General features: G+C 40.5%; 1 protein-coding gene across 1 annotated transcript in view; it reads left to right on the top strand.

Moving 5' to 3' along the window:
* Dcaf13 (DDB1 and CUL4 associated factor 13) overlaps positions 1 to 6,907 on the top strand; it is a 30,472-nt gene extending 23,565 nt beyond the window's left edge. Inside the window, exons 8-11 of the mRNA XM_021658782.2 lie at positions 127 to 291; positions 4,286 to 4,421; positions 5,875 to 6,038; positions 6,730 to 6,907. Coding sequence (XP_021514457.1) covers positions 127 to 291; positions 4,286 to 4,421; positions 5,875 to 6,038; positions 6,730 to 6,817 — 553 coding nt within the window. The 3' untranslated portion in view covers positions 6,818 to 6,907. The remainder of the gene's footprint in view (positions 1 to 126; positions 292 to 4,285; positions 4,422 to 5,874; positions 6,039 to 6,729) is intronic.
* The last annotated feature ends 6,502 nt before the right edge of the window (positions 6,908 to 13,409 follow it).

The raw sequence follows: 13,409 nt of genomic DNA, 5'->3' as shown, positions 1-13,409 counted from the left end.
TTTCAAAGGCAGGCTGCTTATCAAGACGCTAGTTGTTTACGTTACTGTTCTTATTTTCACTAATGACTTTTGATACTGCATATGGCTTCCCTCTAGAAATTGAGTCACATTTTACACTGTTCACAGCTTGTACACCTTCGATATGCGCGCCCTGGACACCCCTGTGATGGTGCACATGGATCACGTCTCTGCAGTGCTTGATGCAGACTACTCCCCCACGGGGAAGGAGTTCGTGTCTGCCAGCTTCGATAAATCCATTAGAATCTTTCCTGTGGACAGAAGTCGAAGCAGGTATGTGCCTGCCACCCAGCAGCCACTTGTTTTGAATGATATTTGTTTAGTCTTGATAATCGTTTTTCTTTCCTTAGAAAAAGGTTTGGCTGTGTGTGTATGGTAGGGCTTATACACACGTATTGTTACATGGAGTGTAGATTTCCACTGTTGGCAGTTCAGGTGGTTGGTTTTGTTGACTAGGAGATTAGTTCTGTATAATTAATAAACTTAACAAAAAATGTAGTTTGATGGTGAAGAACGCAGATAATTTTTTTTCTGAAAATAGTTTTAAAAGCAATAAATAATACTCCCTGCTATTGTTTTTTACACTTTGAGGCAAAGGAGAAAGCAGTTTAGATCGTTAAGCTCATTTTCCTTCATTTTTTTTCTTAAGTCAGTACCTATGAAGTAATCCACATGAGATACTGGCTTAACCATACTGCTTAAGCCAATTAAAAGTTTTGAGTCATTTTATTAATGGCCAGACTAAGAGCTACTTCTAAATACATACTAAAATATAGAAAGAAAATAATCTAAATAAATATGTATACTTACATATATGCACACACATACATGCAAGTAACTGTGTGTGTGTGTGAATGAGAATCCTTTCTTGGTTGACTGGTCTAGGCATTCCTGACAAAATTGTAGTTAGGTGGAAAGGTGGTGGTGAAAGAAAATGGTGAGCCATTGCAGGTGGAAAATAGAAGGAGAATGTTAGTGTGGAAAGGAAGAAGACAGAACCTGTGTGGTGAGGATGAGAGGCAGTGAGCTCTGTTAGTGACCAGAGTCAGCACTGTAAAGGGGACCAGCTTTCCCGAGATGAAGCCTTCTGGAAACTTTCGTATCCCTTTAAGACTCTGAAGAATGTTCACTTTGACGTAGTTACTACAGGATGAAGGTAGCACACCGGAATAGTGCAGTAGCGAGACTTTAGGCCATTATTCCTGGACCCTTCTGGAAGAACGATGTTTGTTTTCCAGGGTACATCTTGGCTTCTTCCAACTAGGAGAAAACTCTTGAGATTAAGGAGCTCCTTAATCTAAGCTTTCTGCAATGTTGACCCAGCATCCGCCCACCCAGAGAATGAACACCATCTTGAAGGTCTCAGTGTGGTGTCACTTGCCTCCCTCTTGTCCTAGCTGCATATTTGTTCTACTAGGAGACCTTTCTTACAGCCATCCTGCGAGTGGAGAACCTTTTCTTCTTAGCCAGTCTGCTTATCTAGATTTCCCAGTATTTTACCTTCTGATAGGTGCATCTGTCTCCACTCTAATTTGAGGAAGCTACATTGATTCTCATGTCTTCTGTCATTAATTACCAGCAGATGATTGTCATTGAGGTTTGATTACAGATATGCTTGAGTCAGATGCATACTAATGAAAGTGTTGTGATGGTTTCAGTTATCACTGCCCATTACTCCTGGTATCTGCTGGAGTTGGTTCTTACGTTGCTCTTATAATGACCTTGGTATTCCCCACATTCTTTTTGCACAGTTTACAGTTTCCTACAAGATTCTCACACTTTTAGAAAGTGTGAAGAAGCAAAAGACTCCATCATTTGTTTGACACCTAGCCTTCTAAAAGTGACAGGATCATACTAATATGTGTAAGCAAAGAATGGACAGAACAAGTCAGGAAGTGGAATGACTTGAAGTACATAGGAATAAGTATAGCTATTCCAGGAGCCCAGGATGAGTTATTTCAAAGCCATATGAGCTACTGAATGCAGGTCTAGCTACAAAGCTCAGCTGCTTCCAGAACTGTAGAAAGAAATTCTTACACTCCATTGCGGACACTCCATTTTGGGAGGATTTTGGCCTGGTATCGTTTGGACATACAGTCTTGGGAGTTTTACGTCTGTTAAGATTAGATATCCATGTCACTCCCTCCTTCATCTGTTTGAGAGCTAGTTCCAGTTCTTGTCCCTGGGCTGCCCCTCCTGTCAGTGCCGAGCTTGTATAACCATGCTTACGAAGCACCCTGAATGTCTTTTAAGTGTTTACTCTTAAAGACTTCAAAGTGGTTAAAGTTCAGTCTTTAGTTTTGAGGTTTAGTTTTGTTTTAAGTTAACAGTCTCTTGTATTCCAGGCTGGCCTTAAACTTGCTTTATGACCAAAGATGACATTGAACTCCAGATCCTGCCTGCACTCCCCAAGGGTTGGGATTACAGCATGTACCAGCATGCCTGGTTTTATGCAGTGCTGGGGAGCAAACCTAGGGCTTCATGCCTGCCAGGCAAGCTGTCACCTAGCCCATGGAGTACACTTGGGGGTGGGGTGAGTAGTGTGTGGCCCTCGAACAGTAGATTTGTTTTAATTGTTAAAAATACCTGTCTATTTATTGTGTATCTGCATGCTTGTGCATCTGCTGTGGTGTGCGTGTGGAGGTCAGAGAACATCTGTGGGACTCAGTTTATTCTTTCCTCAGTGCAGGTTCCAGGACTTGTGCTCAATACAGACTGGCTTCAGGTGCTTTACCCCCAAGCTTTTAAAGTTCAATAAAACATATTTGAAACTTCGTTTCAATATTTACTAAACAAACAAGTAAAATCCATAGTATTCATATGAGAAAATAAATTTATTTAGAATATTTTTTAAGGTTTTTAAAGTGTCTTTTGACACTACTTTTAGTGAACTTAATAAATCTTGCATATTGCAAAAGAGCTGTTAAGAACTATATAGTTTACCACTGAGAAGGACGTTGAGTTGCTTAAATGATGAGCCATGACTTCTTGGAGCAAGTTATTTTTTATGGTTACTGAAGCTTAATTGAATTTCCAGACATAAACGTGTGTGTGTGTGTGTGTGTGTGTGTGTGTGTGTGTGTGTGTGGCAGATGGCTTTTAAGACAGTGAAGATGGTAAGAGATTAGCATACAAAAAGCAGGACATTAAAGAGAAGGAAAAGTATCTAATGCAAGCTTCGTTTTAGTAGCCACTGCCCCTCTTTAGAAATGAAACCCTGTATCTCTAACATTTAGCACAGGTCTTAGAAGCAGTGAACAAGGCTCGTGTGTGCGTGCACTTAGATTTGCTTTTCCTCTGGTGTTTATTTTACTATGAATAGTTGGTTGGAATTGTTTCCTTTCTGTTATACTGTCTGCATTTTGACTCATTTTTTTTTTCGTATTTGGAATTAAGAAGTCTCATCTTAATTTCTTTGACCTTTTACTTTTGGAATGCTCTTTAACACTTCCCAATATAGTATCTCCTGTGAATTCACTTAGCATGTTTCACAGCATTTCTAAGTAGGTATGACTTGACATCGCCATTATTAAATGATTCTTACCTCAACTTATCAGACACTTTTGCAGCCCTCCCTGTGTTTTCACACATGTAAATAAACTCTCACTTCAGTTAGGCTTTTTAAACAGCGAAGCGAAAGTCAGTGCTAGGTTCAGTACGCCAGGGTTTGCTCTTTGTAGTCCATTGCATTCATTTTCCCCCAGTAAAATTTCATTGATGGGGAGAGTGGCTGTTGACCCGAATTAAACTGGGGATGAGTAAATATTTATTAAGAATAAGCCATTTCTAGCCAGTAGTGCTGGCACATTCCTGTAATCCCTGTACTTGGAAGACAGAGGTGGGCTGATCTTTAAGTTCAAGGCCAGCCTGGTCCACACAGGACTACACAGAGGTACCCTATCTCAAAAAAGAAAAGAAAAGAAACAAAAAGGAGAAGCAGCAGCCATTTTTTAAGCTTTCAAAATTATATTTGAATTGAAATTAATTTTGTTTACATCTTAGCTTTCAGCACTTTTGTGGAGCTATGCTTTTGCTTAATGTATTTATATTTCTATTATTAAATTAGAAAATTCATCAGGCCATTTGTTTGTTTGTTTGTTTTAATTCCCAAGTACTTAGAATGTTAGTTGAGTTCAATGAAAATACAATGCAATTTCCTTTTGTATGTCCTCAGGACACAGAAATGGTTCTCTGATCACTGGTGGGCAGTGGTTAAAGAAAACCTGTTGTGAACTCCTGAAGATACTAAATTAATTCCTCTCTGCAGGGAAGTGTATCACACAAAGCGGATGCAGCATGTTATCTGTGTAAAATGGACTGCTGACAGCAAGTACATCATGTGTGGGTCTGATGAGATGAACATCCGTCTGTGGAAAGCTAATGCTTCTGAAAAGTTGGGTGTGGTAAGACCCATTTTTCTCTCATTGCCAAAAAATCAGGTTGCTATTTTATTGAGTATCATTGTAAAGAGTTTTATGAAGTACTTAATCAGGTTAATGCCACTGTGATGGAAAGTTAGCCACAAAACAGACAAGGGTACACTGGCACTTTTTTCCACCCAGAGGCACCTTCAAGGCTGGGGAGATGACTCATTGGTAAAGTCTTGTTTGCAAGCCTGAGGACCTAAGTGTTATCCCTAGAGCCCACTGTTTTTCTCTTTTCTTTTTCCTTTTCTTTTCTGTTCATGTTTTTAAAAAGCCAGACATAGAAGCAGGCCAGTACTCCCAGTGTCCTAAAGGAGACAAGACTATCCCTAGGGCTCATGAGATAGAGTTGCTGGCCAGCTAGTTGAATTGGCAAGTTCCCAGTTCAGAGACAGACCTTGCCTCAAGAAATAAGGTGGAGAGCAATGGAGGAAGACCCATATGGACTTTAGCCTTCATAGGCACCTGCTATCTCCATGTACATACACACATGCCCTTTCAGAGGTTTTCCCAATTCGGATTGACACTACTGGATGGAGTTTTCCTTATTCTTTGTTTGCTTTGGTTGGAGGTGATGTAGAAAGTAGAAATATAGAATTTGGATGAGTACATCTCCTGTTTGTTATAGTAGTAGTGACTGGACATGTCAAAGGCTACAAGTTCCTGAGAGATCATGTGATATCACAGACCTGAAAACCTAAATTTAAGTAGATTCCATGAAAGTGCAGCTCCATCTATCTTGTAAGATAATGTTAGATTGTGGTTATTTTTGTTGTTGTTGTTGTTGATATTTTCTAAATGTTTCACTCCCATGTATGGAATGTGCAGCATGTTTATGTGAGAGACAAGTACCAGAAAGGAAATGTTAGGTTTGAAGTGTTTTCTGCTTAGCCCTGGTAGGAAAAATCAAGCCACAGTAAGCAGTAATGAAAGATGATTCTATTTTAAGTTCAGTTAGCATTAGGTGTTGCAGTGTGTCTCAGTCTTCATTCATTATTAAATGTCCTAGTGTGTTTCTTTTATTCTTAACATTGTTAAACAAAATGCACCTGTAGGGTTAAATGCTTTTTTTTTTCCTTTTGTGTAGTTAGATTTTGCCCAAAACCTGAACTGACTGAGTGCTGTGGCTGCCCTCTGTGTTGTGTGCTGGGCACACTCTGGGGTCAGCGGCCTGGCCCAGCCTCTCACAGCCTGCCCTGCACCGCAGTGTTGGCTTTCTGGCATCCACTTGTGTTGTTGGTGTGCTGCCTCCAGGATAGTCGGTGCTTGTGCATGGCACCAGCAGTTTTGTCGAGGCACACAAGCGCACTGCTGATTTCGTTAGGGTGTAGTAAAAGTTGAACTCTGGGGAGAAGGGGGATGGGTGTGTCCTAGATTTTTATACTCAAGAAACCTACAGAATTTGAGATACCAAAGTGCACTTTGTTTTTAGCTTACATCACGAGAAAAAGCAGCAAATGATTATAACCAGAAGTTAAAGGAAAAATTTCAGTATCATCCGCATGTAAAACGGATTGCTCGCCATCGCCATCTGCCGAAATCTATCTACAGTCAGATCCAGGAGCAGCGTGTCATGAAGGAGGCTCGTCGCCGAAAGTATGTGTTTAGACATGTGACTCTCACCTCAGCACTCCTAATTGTCTTCCCTCTGATCATCATAACCAAACAGATTCTAACTTCATTAGAAGGGAGTGGCCTGTACACTCATGTACAGTAGACATGCTGTGAATAACCCCTGGGCTTCCTCCCGCTTTTCCCAAAAGGGGGGAAACATCATCTAAGAATATGAGAATTTCCATCATTTACTTTTGAGAATATGTTTTAAAGTACAAATGAAGAAAATGAATTATCAAAGTAAAAAAAAAAAAAAAAAACACTTCTCAATTGGAGAAACAGTACAGTACAGTTGTAGCGTAGGTACCGGGGCACAAGACCATGGGTTCAGTTACCAGCATGGATGAAAAAGAGGAGTAGAGGAAAGGACTTACACTTTAAAACTGTTTTAAATAATGTTTAAAGTGTACTTATCATGCTTGTTTAGGCAGCAGATATAGTGACTAGCCAGTCTTGACCCTGCTTAGCTTCCAAGATCAGATAAGATCAGATGCATTCAGAGTGATACGGCCTTAGATACTGATCATTAATAAAATACGAAGCAATTAAGTAATGAAAGTTGAATTTAATGTTCTAGTGAAAGAAAATGCTTTATGGTTGAATATATTTTTCTTTTGGCTGAGATGATTTTTTATGTACTTGCTCATATTTTATATATTTTGTTTATCTCTAGGGAAATGAATCGTCGTAAACACAGCAAGCCTGGATCTGTGCCAATTGTGTCAGAGAGGAAGAAACATGTAGTGGCAGTTGTGCAATAATGTTTGGTCTTTCTGCCAGCCTTGATATTCAGTTATTTGCTTCTTTTGATTTGGGAACTCTGTAAATAAAAGTCCTGGTTTAATAGTAAACACCACAGTTGTGTGTTGTTTTTCTTTCCTTTTCCCTGCCTGACTCAGCTGTGTCTGCTTTTCTTACTACTCATGTGTTTGGCTGATCTAAAAGCTAGTTGTAAATAGCAAAATCAACTGTCAGTTCATTTGCTATGTAGCAAGTGAAACCACTGTGGTATGTTTGCCTGGTGTCTGTCAGAGCATTTTGTTCTACTGCCATGAAAAGAAGTGCCACCTGCTGAGTCACTGGCACTACCTCCTGCTACAACCTGGTTTCCATGGTGATGATTCAGCGTTCTGCACATCACAGAGCCTGACTAGTTAGAGACATGAGCAATTTCCTGTAATTGAAGCCTAGACTAATCTGGACATAGCATGATTCTGACCACTTTGAAATGTCACTTTTGGAGTTTACAGTCTCTTATAAGAAAATCCACAGATATGTTTTCACAAGCGACATTGTCAGGGTAGAACTTAAAAGGGCGTAAGGATGGTGGTAATGAGAAATTGCTTAAGAGATAGAAGAACGTAAAAAGATAAAGTCACCCCTGGGGAAGATAAGTTATGTATCAAATACCTTGTTATGAGGTGGCCTCTGTAACCCTTCTCTTTGATGGGAACGGAAAGCAGGATGGTCCTCAGCTAGCTTTAATTCCTGTTGTCTTCTTTGGGAAATGATCGTACCATGGGCATAAACAATGAGGTAATCAGGGTGTCTTTAGAAAACAGTCCTGGTCAACTTGGGTTTTTGAGTAGTGAATTCCAAATTGGTTGCAGCCCAGTGAACTGTTCATTGGTTCCCACAAGGTTGTAAAGCAACATCCAAAGTACTAACGTATTTGATGGCTGGCACTTTGAGGCATGGTGAACCAGTATTTGCCAGCGTTTAGTTACTGTGAGTAGACAGGTTATTTATTTACTGAATGAGTATTCTTTGATGTCATCACCTATATGGAGTCCTAGCAAGCAGGTGTTCACATGTGTGCGTGTGCGCTTGTACTCCAACCCCAACCCTGCATGTGATGTGTGCATTTGTGTGTGTGCGTGCATGCTTGCATGTGCTTTTTAAGCCAAGGGCAGCACAGCTTTGTGCTTGGTTTTCTTCATGAGCACTTACTCCAGTGTCAGGAAATGAACTTGTTCTTTTGCTCCAGTGTCATCTCTTGCATTCTCTGTTTGAATAGCATACCTACCACCTACAGAGATTCCCAAAGTTCTGTGTAAGGCTTTATTAATAACTGGAACAAAATACCTGTTGATCTGCTGTTTACTAAACAGTATTTCTTGGATGCACTTCATTGAAATTAACTTACTTGAATTCTCATAAGAGCCTCCAAAGGGAGGCCTTCTTACAATTCATACAGTTTATAGTCAACCTGAATAATCAGAAGGGGTCAGTCTCGAAGGAAATGGGTAATTGCAGAGCATTATGATGTCTTAGATAATACAGCAGCACAAAAGAAAAGCCTGCCTGCTGGGGAGGAAGCTGTCCAGACAAGAACAGCTTATCAAATGCCAGTTGATTGCAGCCTGCTTGTTGGAGGGACTTGTAGAAGTGGAAGGAGAATGTTTTCAAAGTAAACTCAAGACCTCTCCAGTGTGTTCATTCAAAAAGAAGGAGGGAAACGTTTCCCTAGTGCAATATTAGGAACTTCCTGTTCCTGGTCAGTGTATACAGTTTGGGCTAATACTCTTTGAAGGGGAAGATAGGATATACATAAGAGCTTCGTGTGGGGTAGCAGAGTTTAATGGATCACAAAGCTCAACATAGGCATCCAGGAGCCTTAGAGCAGAGGCCAGGAAGCACAGGTGAGGGTGGTGAAAAGTGGAGACAGTGATCCAAGTCTCTATATACACATTCTCATGCTTGGCAAAGGAGCCTAGTCACAAAAACGGAGGGAAGGAGCGGGGGAGATGTCTTGGGGCCTTTATCCCATAATGCACCCTTCCAAAGGAGAAAATCAGTTTTCAGGCCAGCTTTCAAAGGAAGCCTGAATAGGCAGGACATGTAGCTCAGCTGGCAGAATTCTCGCCCTCATACATGAAGCCCTACGCTTGCTCCCCACCACATAAAACTAAGTGTGGTGGTGCATACCTGTAACTCCAGCACTAGAATGGGGGATGCAGGAGAATCGGAAGAAATCAAAGGAAGATGGGTGTGATGGAACATACTTCAAATATCAGCCCACTTGCTGGAGGGGAGCTGAGGTAGAATCAGGCGGTCAAGGACAATTAGAGTCACACGTGGGCGCAGGTGAAACATGTCTATTCCAACAAAGATACAATTTCTAGTTAATAGGTGGGACCAGGGATCATTTTGTTGCACTAAGTAATTTCCTCAAGGCACTTTAAGAAATCTATGGGAAGGAGTGGTAGAATCCCAGGGACAGGATTTCGGTACAGCCGAAGCAGACATCCCTGACTCAGCTGAGCTCCAAACACTGCCTTCCAGTTTCTCATAAGTTCTGATGTCACGTTTCAGTTCTAGTGACCCATTGGCTCTCTGCTTTCCATTTCAGTTCTTGAGAGGAAGAACTCCTATTTGGAATGGGGTCCTTAAAGCAGAGAAACCTCAGTTACTAGCTGAGATATTTGGTTTTGGCCTCTGACTTAGCAGGACCTAAAAGTGAGGGCCTTGGGAACAAGGTCTGTATGGGTAGGCAAGCCCAGTATGTTTTATTTTAGGTAATCACCAAGAAAAAGAGCAACATAGTTATTTCACGAAGAAAACTGTAAAGGTACCTGGAATGATTTGGGACTGATCATTGCTAAGTTCATGAAAGATCATGGGAAATGTTGACCTTCGCACACTTTGATTGCCTGTTTGTCTAGCTCATTACCTAGGACTCTGGATGTGCACCTGTAAATACTCTCCTAGGTGCCTTTTGGTCTCTGTTCTGGTCTAACAGGTGGGAAAGATATACAGGTTTTAGATTCTGTGACCTCTATCCTAGGCGTAGACCTCCATTTCCATCCTTTCTCCATTGGCTCCACTTGAGTCCCCCTTTCCAAATCTCATCCTGCAGTTGCCCACATGCTGGGCTCTGTTCTTGCCTCATCTGGCTGCTAAACCAGCCAAGCACACTGAAACCCTTTCTTGTGTCATCTACCTTCCACTGATGAGGCCTACAATTCTGAGCAAGCATGTGAAGCCGCTGGACCACAACGAAGTCTTTCTCAACAACCAAAGCCTGCTTTACCAGGCCAGAACTGAGCTCCAGCATTCCCTGCACCCAGGAAGGACACGAAGTTTGCAGACTTCATAATTACCTGAAAGGGAATTTTCTCTTTACCTTTGCGGGGATAAAATGGAAAAGTGCTGGAGAAATGAAAATATTAAGTAATGTGTAAATTCCTTTAAATAATTGGAATTTTCAGGGAATATACACTCAAATACTGTTTGGCACGATGGCAATGCATGTTACTCTAAAATTATTGTTGTCAAAATTTATAATCTTAATTTAAAAATTCATTTGGGTTCAAAAGTATTATCAAAGTATGTGTAGAAGTCCAGATATAAAAGTTTCAATTCAGATATAACTAAGTCAGAACAAATATGTTTTAGTGTAGTCTTAATTCTGTAAAGAAATAGGCCAGAAGACTAATTTGTAAAAAGCAATCTTAATAATCAGTTTTCTTTCCAAGTGAAATATAAAGCTTTGAACAGTATTATGCAATCTGGCTTATAATGAATGAATTCAATTTCATTTGTAGTAAATTTTCTAGTCAGCCATCTGTGTCTTTCAAATTGCTATCTCTCATATAAATAAATGTCAAGTATTTCCTATAGGAAATTACATCTTTGAATAACTTAAGTTTTGATTGGACAGAGTAAAGAAGACAGAAGACACTAATGTTCCAAATCTTTATATTCCATAACGAAGTTGCCTCTAGTACCTTTTCTGAGACTGTCATGTCATATGTAAAATGGGCATATCAATGTATCTACACTTTATGTAGAAGGAGATTTCTGATAAAATGAAATTCTCTCAGTAAGTAGAAATCTTGATGAGGTTTCTTGCTTCAAGATATATGAAACAAATCAAGGGTACCTAGGGTAGTTTTTGAGTTGACCAATGAAGGTACTTTTTTGTTTAATTAAAAAATCATTTCTCCTCTTCCTCCCTCCAACTCTTCCCACATATCTTCCTTATCTTGCTCTCTCCAAAATTCCTGGCCTTTTTTTCTTTAATTGTTGTTAAACAGACACACACACACACACACACACACACACACACACAAACACTGTCTGTATAATGTTACTTGGATGTACATTTTTAGGTGTGAGCATTTGGTATTGGATTTGGTGTGCTCTTCTCTGAAGAAGCCTATTTCTCTTGCTCTTAGCATTCCTTAGTTGCTCATCAATTTTTTTTTTTTTTTTTTTTTTTTTTTGCCTAAGGTTGAGGCCTTGAGCTTTCTCCCTTCCATTTTGGATGTCCATCAGTTTTGTCCTTTTCCAGAGGTTGTTTAGGCAGCCATGTTGATAAAATGTCATGGAGTAGGTGCATTTCTAGGAGATGTGCTTTACTATACTCTAACAGCAAACTTCCTCTTTCTCTGGGTCTCACAGTCAGCCCACGCCCTCCTCCTCAATGGCCCCTGAGCCTCAGGCACAGCAGCTGTTACAGCTGTGTCAGTTGGGGCTGGGAACTGCCTGATCACTAATATCGGTGGAGGCAATTCTTGAGCAGACCCTCTCTGCTGCCATCGCAAACAGTTCTGAAATCTTTCATTGAAATTATCCGTCTTTTTACAATAACACTTTGATAAAGTGTTACAAGCAATGTGAAGTAAATATTTGTACTTTTCTTGGCTACCCCGTATATATTTTGATGGAATCCATGCTGTGTGATGCATAGAAATGATGGAGCTTAAAGACTTCTCCAGACAAATGTAGTTGATGTTCCTGCTCAAGAATTGGAATTCGAGTTTAGTGAAGCTTCTGTGTAGGGCCAGTTTTCAAATAGTTCATGGAAGACCCTCTAGCAGTGGCTAAGTGTGGGCAGTCATGCCCATTGAGACATTGCAAACATCATTCTGCAATGAGACTTTGGACTTACCTTCCCCAGCTCCCATGTCAGTTTTAGCCTTGGAATCTAGTCCTCCTATTCAATCTGTGAATTATTATATACCTTTCTTCTGAAGTTAAAAAGTTAGTTTCTTTGCTATAACCAAAATATAGTCTCATAGTTCGCTGGTTACATTAAAAAGGATTCTACATCACGAGCATTTTTAGTTTCTTCTTTTCAGTGCTAGAGCTCTAGTCCACGGCCTTGCACATAGTAACAGGCAAACATTTTACCACTGATGTATAATTCCCAGCCTTCGTTGGCTTTTAGGTAAATTTTGCCTTCCTGAGTAATATTGTTAAGGAAAATACTGCCTGGTGTGATGAGTAATATTTTAATTGTGGTTTGAATAAGAATGCCACCCATAGACTCATAGATTTGAATGCTTGATTATCAGGAAGAGGCACCATTTGAAAGGTTCGGAGGTGTGGCCGTGTTGGAGGAAGTGGTCACTGGGAGGTGGACTTTGAGGTTTCAAAAGCCCAAGCTGGTCCCAGTCTCTCTTCCTGCTGCCCATGGATCCAGATGTAGCGCCTTCAGCTCCTTCTCGAGCACCATGTCTGCCAGTGTACCGCCATGCTCCCTGCCGTGATAGCAATGGACTAACCCTCTAACACTATAAGCAAGCTTCAATTAAATGCTTTCTTTCATAAGTGTTGCCATGATCATGGTCTCTTCATGGCAATACAACACTGACTAGCACAATTGTCAATTTGATGGAATCTAAAATCATGTAGGAGACAAGCCTCTGGGGATATCTGAGGGATATTCTAGATTGGATTAACTGGGGTGGAAGTGTCCAGCTTAGCTGTGTGTGGTGCCATTCCATGGACAAAGTCCCACACTGAATACAAACGAGGAAGCTGGGCAGGCCAATGCGATGGCTTACCTAGGAAAAGTACTTTTTGCCAAGCCTAAGGACCTGAGTTCAATTCTCAGGACATACATTGTGGAAAGAGAGGACCAACTGCCACTAACCCTAACCCTGACCCTAACTAGTACACACACACATACCACCATCACCATCACCACCACCAACAATTTCTTTTAATATTAAAAAAAAATTAAAGAGAAAGCAAGCTGAGGAGCAACATTAATTTTTCCTGCCTTCTAACTACATAGAACCAACTTCTTCAGCCTTCTGTCGCAGGACTCCGCCACTGTGGTGGGCTATCCCTTTGAACTGTAACCTAACATAAATCCCTTCTTTACGTTGCTTTTGTCATGTGTGTTGTTGCAGCAATGAGAACAGTAATTAATGCACTATGGATGTCTATAAGAAGACTAAAGAATAAATTCTGTCCTTCTACTATGCATTTCAAGCTTCAAAACCGTGTATAACTTGTTAATCCAAACATTTTATATATAAATTGCTTCCTTTTTTGTTTGCATGGGATTATTTTTTTCCTGCTATGACTAGGCACACCTCTATATTTTTTAACTTCTCC

The sequence above is a fragment of the Meriones unguiculatus genome, chromosome 8, assembly GCF_030254825.1.
Source record: "Meriones unguiculatus strain TT.TT164.6M chromosome 8, Bangor_MerUng_6.1, whole genome shotgun sequence".
Classification (NCBI taxonomy): Eukaryota; Metazoa; Chordata; class Mammalia; order Rodentia; family Muridae; genus Meriones; species Meriones unguiculatus.
The sequence above is the reverse complement of the archived record's forward strand: the minus strand, read 5'-3'. Positions and strand labels throughout refer to the sequence as shown.